General features: G+C 42.6%; 1 protein-coding gene across 1 annotated transcript in view; it reads right to left on the bottom strand.

Moving 5' to 3' along the window:
- The window catches only part of LOC117260077 (calsyntenin-2-like), a 373,596-nt gene that overhangs the window by 125,662 nt on the left and 235,248 nt on the right, over window positions 1–12,686 (bottom strand). The window contains exon 5 of the mRNA XM_033631954.2: window positions 9,311–9,460. Within this exon, the coding sequence (XP_033487845.2) occupies window positions 9,311–9,460 (150 nt within the window). The remainder of the gene's footprint in view (window positions 1–9,310; window positions 9,461–12,686) is intronic.

The raw sequence follows: 12,686 nt of genomic DNA, 5'->3' as shown, positions 1-12,686 counted from the left end.
TCATCACGTTACGCCCATCCAGAGCCTGTCTCTGTCAGATAGACTTATCTGATTGGTCCGATGGCGATTCAACGGGCTCTGCTCGTCGGGGCCAGATTCCTGTGCAGAGCAAATTCGAATTTGCTAGGGGCGGGGCATCTGGATTTCCAGGTTAGAACAGAGCAGTATCAGTGACAAACAGAAATGACATTGATATGTCAGACACAGCATGAAAAGGAAGAGCTGGGGTGGAGGCAGGTTGCAAAGCAGCTTGCAAAGGAAGCAGCAACAGTAGGCAGGCCAGAGCAGTTTAAATAGGGCGCCCTGAATGAGATTTGCCAACTGGGTGCATAGAAAGGAATCATGTGATCATGTGTGACACCCTTCCGTCAATCAGCTGCTCCATCAGTTGATTAGGCTGTTTGAGATCAGCTGATGTTGCCGGGATGTTTCAACGTTTCAACATTACTGCTACATGTGAGAAGTACAAATCTAACATATCTGTGGTCTGAATCAACATACAATTCCAACATTTATTCCAGTGAGTTGTGTGAATCCACTGATTATATTCACTTTGCAGGACATGGAAATGTTTACATTTGAGACAGATTTATTGCAAACATTGGTCCAACCCTTGTTTCAAAAACCCTCTTTCCTAACGAGTGGTATTGACGTGCGGTGTATGCATTTTTAATAACCAGTCACATCTTCTACGCTGCATTTTCCAAAGACATTAATTTTTTATTCAGCTCTTTTTACTCCACACTATTTTTCTCCCAGCATCATCAACACAGTGTCTGTCGATGAACTTCTCTTCATTTGAATTTTGTAGGGAAATAGAGACATCAAACAAGGACGGTATGGAATGTTTTTATACAACAGCCTCACAAGTATCATTCTGTAAAGCCTGTGTACACAAATCATATATACACTGAACTATCCCAAGGATATTGTGCAGATGACATGAAAACACCGCTGTTGTCAAAGGTAAATATTCAACACCACTTTCTTTTCTCTCCTAATAAGAAATAATGATGGTGTCCCATTAATGCAAACATCTAAAGCATAAACACCTACTGTATGTTGTCGAAGAGTTGAGAAACCTCAACAGCGGTCTGAGGTCCAGACTAATTGCCTTGACTGACAATATCCATGGGGTCATTTTTAATTTGGGGCTGTTTAGAGGTAAAACAGCATGCTAAGACTTGTGTGCACCGACCACACATACACCAGCACGTGGACACACACGTACACAAGGCTTAGAGCCACATTCAACACACAAAGGACAGATATGAATATGCTGATTTATTTTTTTCATCAGTGAGGCAATCTGTCACTCAGTGCTGGAGCTAGGCTCTGTGTGTGTGTGTGTGTGTGTGTGTGTGTGTGTGAGTTTGAGAGATAGAGAGCTTTACTGTAAGGGGGTAGCAAATAGAAACGTCTTTTGAGTTGCACACTTAAGACCTTTACATGCTGAGGGATAATTGCAAGTCCATGAGTGTGTGTGTGTGTGTGTGTGTGTGTATGTGTGTGTGTGTGTGTTCTGGCTCATATTTATAGGCAAGCTCATTGAGGTTTAATAGGACAATAAGGCAACACATTGGTCATGGACTTTCCAGATATGACGTGCAAGGTACCCTGAGTGCGTTGGTTGTTGCCTGTTACATGCGTTGTCTTCTTTCAAAATACACTTCTGTTTTAACAGGATATTTACCATTTATATACGGTCTCTTTCAAAATAAACGCACTATGTCACAACAACATGAATTGACATTTTATTCCGCCAACCACTAACACACATGGTTGGGTTTAGGAAAAAAGAACAGGGTTTGGCTTTACAATCTTACGGGATGTGAACACTGCCCTGCCAAGTGAAAGTCTGTTTGTTGGACCCATCCACCACTCCTCCCACCAGCCTTAGTCAGACTTAAAGGTTCTCTAAGTCTTCCTAAGCTTGAAAAGTTTTTGTCACATACAGCAAACAGCTCCTCACGATCTGCTAGCTACAAGTCCTCTGAATATGCTGTGAAAAAGTCCGGTCTCTGTAGGCAGCCCAGGCTCCACTAATGGCAACAAAAACATTTGGGTCCAGGCTGCACCAACCAGCCAGCGCGAGACCAGCAAAAGCAAGCACACACACAAGAACGTGGTGCCAATGGAGGCAGTTAGAGCTTCAGGCTACAATGGGGCTAAAACCAGAGTTTAAATGACGTAAATGACGACAACTTTTTATGTCGGGGCTTCAGGACACTTGGATCACTATGGATGAGCAGTATGGAGATATTTTGTGGCTTCAATTATGCGTTTTTGGACGTTTGAATCTGGGGCTCCGTCTGCCTCCATTAGGTGGAATTTTGTTGCTAAGTTACCTCCTCTCCCCTTGGATCTCTGCAAGTGATGTGAGGACTCTAAAACTTCACCTGATCCTCCATCGGCATGAGGGTGAGTAGATAATGGGTGAATTTTCATGTTGGGTGCACTATCCCTTGAACAGGTGTGTAAATCCAGCAGCTAACTAGCAGCTATCGCTCGTTCATGACAGAGTCACGGAGGACGAGAGGGGGAGGGGCAAGCTAGCTTTGTTGTGTTTGATAACATTGTTGAACATAAACAGAAGGGATGCCAACGGTGCTTAGTATGCCTTTAAGTACTTTACCTTAACTTTCAGTCTTGTCCCACTGCATATCCCAGACACCGCCAAGCGCTGGCAAACTAAAACGGCGACCAACAATGAATCAAAACGGACGGTTTTATTTCATCAGTGTCTGATGCAGCAAGTCACTGCCAAAGTGCCAGATTTATAAGTACATTCTTCACAGAAAATATTATTTATCTGTTTTTTAATCATTATTTTGTAAATTTTGATGAATGCCATGCAACACTGGATGGTAAAGAGGAAAAGTATAGGACTTTCTTTTACAGTCATTATTCTAAATTTTAAAAGGACAGTTCAGTTTTTTTGGTGTGAGTTGCCGAGTGTTAGTGATATTGACCGTAGAGATGTCTGCCTTGTCTTGAATATAATGAAACTAGATGGCACTCAGCTTGTGGTGCTCAAAGTGCCAAAAAATACATTTGAAAACCTCAGCAGAAATGTCTCTTTCTAGAAATCATGACCCGGTCACTCAAGATAATCCAGAGACCTTGTTGTGAGGAGTTTCAAGTACAAACTATTTTCTTTCTACTGAACTACAGTTGTCAGCAGAATCACAGCACAGAAGGAAGCGTGCATCTGCTGCTAACTCATCTAGCACCACTGAGCTAGCTAACGTTACAGCTCAGCCGAGGAGGACGCCATAAACGTTAACATCTTGCACTGTCACAAGCATGAGATTCTCATCCATGAGATGATTAAGGTACATGTCAAGTGTACTGTATGTTACAGGTTTCATTTGATGTATTTTTGTGGCTGTAGCGATATTATTGTTGGTCAAGTACTCCTCTTTGATCCACACTGACATTTCTTAGACAATATTGGATGGATTTCAACATTACGATCCAAGTCTGGTCAAAATGTTTGACCTTATGAAGACCTGACAAACGAGGGTCCAAACTTGGATCAAAATCTATTTAAATACATCTAGTGACTAAAAGTCAGTCTGCAGGTGTTATTTGTTTTCACTGATTACATTGAAATGTCTCAATATATTCATGGATGAATTATGATCACACTCAACAAACACCTGAAAAAAGTAATGACAGTCCCAGCTGTGCTTTGTGTTTAGTCCTAATTAGCAAGTGTTTTATGCAAACTCAAGTATGGTGAACATTATGCCTGCTAAACATAAGCAGCATTATCACTGTCACTGTCAGGATTTTTACTTTAGGTACTGCACCAAAGAGCCACCAAGTTACTTTAGACTCTCGTTCAAATTTAGAAGATACTAACGCCAGACAGTCCCACATGCACACTGTAGTTTCTGGAAGACACATCATACAGGCAAGGCTTCTGCTGTCACAACTCAACAAGGTTTTCCTCCTTGCTGGAGTCTGTCCCATTTTTGTAGCACATTTTGCCTCCATGGAGAGCTGCTATCTGTCTGTTTGCTTGGGTTAAGCACCAGTGCGTCATTTCATGCTGCATTTCTGTTGGTTGGTTAGTAGACATAGGTCGTAACAGCAGTCATACTGTGAGATGGTCATCCCAAATTTCTGACACTGTTGGAATTTTATTGGCAATGGCCATCCTTACCTTCTTTCACTGTGCAACTTAGAACCACTTCATGTTGGTCATCTTTCGTCTGGGACAGCCCAAAATTATACAGTGTATACCAGTGGCGGCTGCTGGTCACTTTAAGTTTACATCATACAATTTGTCATATAGCGAGGCAGTAACTTATAAAAGGAACATTTAATTGATGCCGTTTTTCAACCACACTCATGCCATAGAACCACAGCAACACACACTTTAAAGATCTTCAGATGGGTTTAAAATAAGCAATAAAGTCCAGTCAGACATTGTGAGGCTTAGGTGTTAAAGGGTTAACCACCTGAACGGCACTCTGTCAGAAGACTCCACTCACAAATATCCGCATGGGACTGAGCTCGAAATGTGAAGCGCTGTCAATCACAAAGGGGTTCAGCCTTTTAGACAATTCCTCCAATCATCATGCAGACACCGAGCGTCCTCTCCCGCCTATACAGCTCCATTCGGTCCCAGGAAAGCTGAGCCTCCCTAGAAGTGGTGATTTTGTCGCATTTATCCATCTCGCTTTGCTGCATGAAAAAAACCTGCTCAGCGCTGTCTCATAGGAATGCTGGAGGCTCCGCGTCCACCGTGCTGACATGAGAATGTATGACAGGGAGGTCGAGTTTGGAAACTGGTGATAAACAGCTGACGTTTGAACATCATAGTCATGATGTGAAACGCATCCTAGCGCACATTTAATGCAATGTAAATTCTTATTTTAGTGTAAATTCAATAGTGCATATTTGACCATTTCTTCTATGAAATTTAAAGGGAAGTTGAGCCTCCCTTGTTGTCTCAGAGCAATCGCCCCTGGTGTATACAGTATTTATCATGATTGCATAAAGAAGGACGAAGCGTGGAAGGAAATAGCAGTGGAGCTGCAGCTGCCAGGTGAGCAACCTAGCAGCAAGCAAACACACTCGAAGACACACCGCAGTATATAGTGCCCTCAAAACTTTAGGTTATTCAATAATGTGACCCGCTATGTTGTGCTTCACAGTTGGAGAAGTAATTACCCGTGCAGCATCCTTGCACACTCAGTACGGGAAGCTACTGCATCGTACGTCGTAGCCTGCGATTCAGTTGGCGCTGTAATCGTACAGTCTGCATACATCAAACTTGATTTCCTTACCTAAGATTATTAGATCCATGTCGCACAGTGTAGCTGCAATAAACTTATAAGTCTCACAGTCTGTAGGAGGTTTAAAGGACATGTCACAATGTCATATTGTTCCCTCAGCTTAAAGGGCTTTGTTTCATTTCAACAACCTGTGGTTAAAATGTTTAAAGTTGTTGTTGCATGGCTATCTCTACATTTAAACTCTATCCACAGAAACAAGAAAACACAAGGATGAAGTTTGTTGTCTCAAATCGCTGGTGTCAGGCCTGCAGGCTGTAAGACTGACCACTAATGCTTTCTGTCAAGCTGTCCATTGTGGTGTTAGAGAAACTGTATCACACCAAATAAAACTGATAACTGATATCGAAGGAAGAGAAGAGGCTCTACAGCTACCTATTTACCCTCTCAGTTATCTTGCCTTCTGTCCACTCATTCCATTATTAGTTTTACTTGTGTGTGTGCTTGTGCAGGTATCTCTGTGTGGAGAGTGGAAGGGAGAGAGGTGAAGGGACAAGATGGGAGATGGCCAGCAGTAGTTTAAAAAGTTTGAAATTATTTTGGACTAGCAGGAAGAAAAACATTGATTAAACAGTTTTTCTCCCAGTTGGCTCTTAATTTGTGACCATTCCAAAGCCTGGTTGTCGTTTCCATTGATTCTTCTCACTTTGCTGAGAGGATTGATGTGTGAGGAAATACAGAGCCATACACACCTAAAATATAGCCGATATCAGCCAATAGTATTTAAGCATGAAAGCCATTTTTATCCTTGGGCGCAGTAGCACTCAGCATATTTGATTTGCAATTGACCTTTCGCTAAGCCCCGCCCCATCAAGCTGTCAGAGTAAGCACTGAGCCCACACTGTAACTAACTGCACTCCCTGAAGAAATGTTATAATATTTTTGGAAAAATGGAAGAGTGATTCCAGAGAGCAGCAGACAAAGGGGTCTACAGTCTGTGTTTGAAGGATATATCCAGGATGTCAAACTGACTCAGCAGCAACAACAGGTTAAAAAGACAAAGATAGTTAGAAGCTAAAGCCAAACTATAGGCTACAGATCACAGTGTAAAAGTGAACCACCACATCACTGCTGATCGCCACACAAGACAATGAATATAAAGGGAAACTTTGCTGATACTGAACCAGCTGTGTGGCATCACAGTGTGTGCAGATGAACAGTGTTTGGCTTCAACCGCCGCCGGACGGGCAGGGATCTCCGGGGGAAGTCAAACAATGTTTCTTCTGCACACACTGTGATGACACACAGCTGGTTGACTATCAGCAGAGTTTCCCTGCTTCCCTTCACTGGTTCCTGTACAGCAGGGTCGGTCTTTGTTTCACTGTTATAATCATTAAAAGCAAAATCAGTGTGTGTATACATTCAGTAGGCTATATCTTCAGTAGCTAGCTAACCCTACACTTTTCAGGGTCTGATTTTGGTTTTGGAACAAGGAAGAAACGTATATCTTTTTCCAACCTCTCCAGGTAACGAGCATCATTAATACACGACGTGCCCCAGGCACAACATTTAGCTCCAAATCCACAAAACCAGCCTGAGACGACTGCATTAGAGTCAATGGAGCACAGCTGCGTTATTGTCGGACCCTGGTTTGAGCCGGCTGACACTACATTATGATTGGCCAGTCTGTGTTCAGGGGCAGGACTTAGTGAAGGGTCAGTTATATTTTGGCCTAATAAATTCAGAAGTAATTCCCTGAATATTAAAGTTTGTATCCAAAAATATACCCTCACAGATGATGTGTCATGTGTGCATCGCAAGATGTGTGAAGGAACATAAGTTTAGTGGCAACAAATAAACATAGTGTAGTGTATACGGTCGTAAGGTAGACTAGAAATTTAAAAGGAAAAGCTAATATGGTGATGCACACACTTATACGCACACCTGTGTGACTGTGTGTATCTGTGCAGGTGAGCAGGCACTACCCGTCAGTAAAAAGAGATTCCACAAGCCAAGCGAGGACATGTGATTGGTCACGAGAGACACACAGCTGAGCCCTGCTGTCCAGACCCAGAGACCATAGCTAATTTAAACAGACAGATTACTGTTTTTTTACCGGAAGAGGGCACATCTTTTGTGTGTGTGTGTCTTTGACATTCCCACAGTAGCCTGCCTTTAATACAGCAACCACTAGCCCTATTAAATATCCCCTGATCTGTGGCCATGGCATTTACTTCTCCCTCTCCATCCTCCCTTCATCCCTGCTGCCAAACAACGCTCATAGGGACGACTGCCCTTTCATCAAGGGAGAGCATATCTGTGCTTGTGTGTATTTTCTCGCCATAATTGTGAGCTGAAAAACCTAATTTGAAAAATGCACTCATAAAAAAAAATATTGCAAACAGGCTTCAAAGACAGGATTATCTCTGAGAGCCTAGAGAGGGAGTTAATGTCACTCTGTACACCCACAACAGCCCCGGCTGTGTGTGTGAATGCATGTGTGCTCGGTGCAGACATAGAACTGGCACATACTCCCACAGAAACTGTGTATGTAGGATATGTGCATCTTAAAAGTTTGAGTGCTTTTGATGTAAGAAAATTTAGGATTTAAGTGCATAACTGTGTCTACGACTATGCAAATGTCTTTGCGTAGCTTACTCTCTCGAGTGTTTCTGCATGCTTTTATTGAACATCATGAAGTCTGTGATTCCACTTGCCATCATCCTTGTTTGTAACTTTGCCCCTTGGCATTAGGCACAAAAAACCCACTCCACAGCATGCTGCCAAGTGCTGCCACAGTGACTTTGTACTACTTACATGAATTCATTTTGAAATCAAGAAAAAAGGGTGAAACTTTTACCCCTTTTTTCTTTCATCGTTTCTTTTTCGTTGTTTGATTTGGCGACCTTACTTCATCCGAATCATAGCATCAGTCCCCAGTCTGGTAGAGCTGTAACCACACTGCAAAAAGTACACATCTAAAGAAATTATTTAGGCTAGACAGATCCTTGAATCATTTATTTTCTTGATGCAACATGAATTGATTTGGCTTTTTCAGTCTTGTTTTAAGATCCTGACCTTGTGCTTTCTGCCTCACTTCAGAAATATGTAAATTTATCGAAAATCACAGAAGTGTGTTGCCACTTATTTTGAGAAAACACAGATTGGAAGATTGAATATGAGCCAAACAACTTAACAGTTATTTTGCAGGGTTCAGTGGCTGCCACTGAGCTGCTGCCAGGGTCCTCGTTTACCACTGTTTATCACCAGCACGCTAACATCCCGTCCTGTGGGACGATAAATGGCTGAATGCCAAAGAAATCCAGCACATGAATCACCTTGTTAATGACAGAACAACACAGACTGCACATGGTTACATGTGAAGGCGCACCCCGCGTGTGTTCGTCTTTCATCACACGAGCTGCTGCCCTCTCTGACAAGTGTAAATTGCGTCTGCAGTTATCCCGAGTGCCGTTTGTGTTGTTGTTGTAGCGCTCACCGCAGACACTTGTCTTTGCATTACTCTGGGCCTTGTTAAGGCTGCCATGGCTGCTTTCTGATGTGCTAAGAGCCGTGTTGGCTGTGTCACGGTGCTCTTAGAAAAGTGCTGTTGATCACACCAGCTAAACTTGACAGGCCAATTCCTCAGGGAGGGAAGGAAAGAGAGACGCAGAGCGAGAAAAGGAAAGAGTGGGAGAGACAAAGAAATATAGAAAGGTATGTCGAAAGAGAGGAGAAACCAGTATGATAAGCACAAATAGAGAAAAAGGAGGTATACAGAGAGAAAGTACCACACATTCAGAGGAAAGCACACACATACACAGACGTAATGACATGCAAATAATCCCATCTGTATTTCTGTGAGCATAAAGAAAACACACACAGCTCTTACTTCATGCTCCATCCTTGTGCACATGCTGTACAATACAGCCAGGCACACATATTGAACAAACTAACAAGTAATCACACACAAATAATTGCATCTGCGTGTCAGGATGTATAAACACTGCTCAGTTAGACCAGCCTGAAAGCACTTCACACGGATTCATGTGATGAGGACCCACCTTGCCAGCCGGGCTTGCAGACGGGCTTGACGTCAATGCGGACAGGGACGCTGTGCAGGGCTCTCTTCTGGCCGCAGTCCCAGGCCGTCACCTGGATCTCGTACTGCTGCTGTCGGTCGTAGCTCAGCTTCTCCGTGTTCCGGATGTTACCTTGTGTGGAGAAAAGACAGTGGCTTAAGGTCAAGTTTAAGGAGTTGTTTTTTTTCAATTATTATTTGCTGTAGAGTAAATTCAGTTCCCTTATTGTGTCTCACACTGAAAGAAGAAGAAGAAGCTTTATTTTCATTGTACACATAATACAACGAAACTTTGTTTGGCAGCAATTCCTGTAGCAGCTACCGTATATCGAGTGTCTTAAGAAAAAAAAAAGAGGTAGTTATAAATATATAAAATCACTAAAAACACTGAAAACATTTGTGCTGAGCCACTGGGCTCATTGACAGCCACAAATTGCAATGAGTGAAGTTCTAAGATATCAAAGGACAAAGGTCTAGTGTGTAGGATTTAGTGGCATCTACTGGTAGTGGTGAGGTCGCAGATTACAACAAACTTAGGGTGCTTTCAGACCTAGAGTCATTTTGCTTTGGTCTGAATCAAGGACTAATTTTGTTATAAAGTTGTATAATTGCCTAAAATTGGTTCTTGTTCTCACGGCAGCATTTACAAGAGGACCAGATCAAATGCCTTGTGTGAGAAAGCTGCTCTTGATTGGTCAGAATTTCCATGTGGGAAAAATCCAGGAAGTAAAGCAAACGTTGAAGAAGAGTACACTTGCAAGATAAATGTGACACTTTCTAATGTCACAATGGAGGGACAACTACGCAGGCTGATTTTAGCACTGCTCATCGTGGACTATATTGCTGTCATTGTTCATTTTAGTCAAACCATACAGTTTGAAAACGAGGCGCGGCTCCAACTAGAAAACAATGTTTTGATGCATTGGATGTGCTGAATGTGCATATTAAGGCAGTACAGGAGGAGGTGCACATTAATAATCCTCCAGGACTGTAACATGCTCATGTTTAACCCAAACAATGTGTCATGTGACTGCAGTTGGTTCAGATCCAGGTCGGAACACACACGTCATCACAAATGAACCGCACCAGAGTTCGTTTGTAACCGGACTGAGACCACCTCTTCAAGAAGGTCTCAGTCCGGTTGTTTTAGTGTGCACCTGAGTGTGATTGCTGTGTTCACACCTGCCCAAACGAACTGCACTTAGGGGGCCAATTAATGTGAGTTCGACTGAACCAAACCAAACAGGGCAGGTGTGAAAGCACCTAAAAACTTTGACAAGTGTGCAGGAGAACTATGGTGTCTGAATGCGAGTGACCCTATCTAGAGCTAGCATTTGGTTTGTCTGTTCTGGGCTACTGTAGAAACAACATGGCATACTCTGTGGAAAAGGAACCATTTTGTATGTAGATATAAACAGCTCATTTTAAGGTAACAAAAACACAATAATTCTCCGTTTCACATGACTTAACACTGATGAAAACATAGTTATTAATATTATATTCAATTTCTGCCTATATATCCAGCTAATGATACTAAACGTAAACAATAAATTGATTCACACTGGGATTTTTGTTTTTCACTTTAAATGTTAATAAGACGCCACAGTGCATTAAAACGTGTCAAAATGGAGTGTTTACAAAAAAACTGCCAGGGGAGGAGACCTCAGACCTAAACAGAAACCCTGCATGTCCTTAAATTCTCCCAAAGCCTCTGCGTGCACCTGACCTGTGTGGGGCTGCTTGTCCAGATTTGTCTCTTGGTAAAGTTGAGTGATGACAACAAATGTTGGAAGGTTGAAAAGAGGCAATTTATTGAAAAATGGACAGTTGAATTTGCATTTATACTGCCTTAATTTTTAATGTTTATTCATTATCTGATAAATATTACTACTGTTTGTTTATCAACTGTTAACTGGCCTGCTTTTGCAAATGTGACCCCCAGGCAAAGCAAGTTGAGTCTCCCTGGCCTCACACCGGCTGTATTCGGCGTCGGACTTCTGGCAGACGGCGATACAGCCTCTGGGGGCAGACCCCCGATTTTTTGGCAGTCCGGTTTGATTTGGGCGAAGGAGGCGAATTTCCATTTCCGACTTCCGTTTATATATAAGTAAATATGCTGAACCATTGCGATGGATTCAGAGTTTGCAGTGACGCCAAATATGTTCCACCTCGTTAATTCACGGCACGGAGCGTTTAACCTGGCAACAACTGCAGCCGGCTCAAACGTGATTGGTCAATATCACGCGGACTACAAACAGCCTACAACCGGAAACCAGGGCTCTTCCGCTCTTCTTCTGGAGGCAAGATCTCCGGGGTTTGCCTACAGACTCTACATTCACTGAATGTATATAGAGACTACCCTGGCCTAAATCCTCCAACTGGACCTTTAACAAAATGTTCATATTATTGTGTGGCTGGAGAGGATGAGTCAAACTACCCCTGAACAAAGCACTTTTTCTGTGCAGCTTTGGTTTCTGCATGTCAGTGCGTAGATTCAGCAACATAAAACACAACACCTGAAATTAATTTTGGCAATTAAGGTGAATATGATTAGTCTCATTAGGGGGTGATGGAATGGTTCATATTTGGGACAGTACGCCTTCTTCACAGAGGACATGTTGGCATGCCACAGTAGGAAACGCACAGGTGCACATAATGAAAAAAATAGGCTGGATTCCATTTAGCTGCTTCAGTCCCATAAGGCTGTATGTACAAAACATCAAGGCTTAAAGAAGCCCCTAACTGGCCAAGTTAGAAGAAACTCCAAAAAACTGGGCACGTCAGTCCTGATGACTGACCGTGACTTTTTGTGCCTGTCTTTGTAAAAAATACAATATTTAACTTTTAAAGTCATATTTTGACAGTAGAAAGTTAGTAACACTGAATGCACACAGGATTATTGTTTCATCCGTGCTCCTGTCGCAGTTTTAATTTCCACAGGAAATGTTTTAGAAGCGGTGTGCAGGTTCTTCAGCAGCCACGTTTATAACACACTGTTGGTGCTCTGTGTTTTACTAGCAGACATACACTAAGCTCATTTAAGCCGTTCTACTCAAACACTTTCGGTATGATACCTTCGTAACCAAAAGTAACCCTTCAGACATGGTACCTAGACCCTAGCATTTCCACCGCAAACAGTACTCTTAAATGTGGGCGGAGTTGTTGTCACTCACTGCTCTGTCCAGCACCTGGTTTATCGTCCACAGAACGAGGCTGCACGCCGACATTTTCAGAATGAAATAAAACAGGCTGCAGTGAGAGTCTCTCTCCATGGGATATTTCAAAATATCGGGTTTGTGCATGTAGTCCTTCTAAAGCAAGAGCAGGGGTTTAGTGTTGCTGTAGCCCACAGGAACGAC

The sequence above is a fragment of the Epinephelus lanceolatus genome, chromosome 4 (assembly GCF_041903045.1).
Source record: "Epinephelus lanceolatus isolate andai-2023 chromosome 4, ASM4190304v1, whole genome shotgun sequence".
Classification (NCBI taxonomy): Eukaryota; Metazoa; Chordata; class Actinopteri; order Perciformes; family Serranidae; genus Epinephelus; species Epinephelus lanceolatus.
The sequence above is the reverse complement of the archived record's forward strand: the minus strand, read 5'-3'. Positions and strand labels throughout refer to the sequence as shown.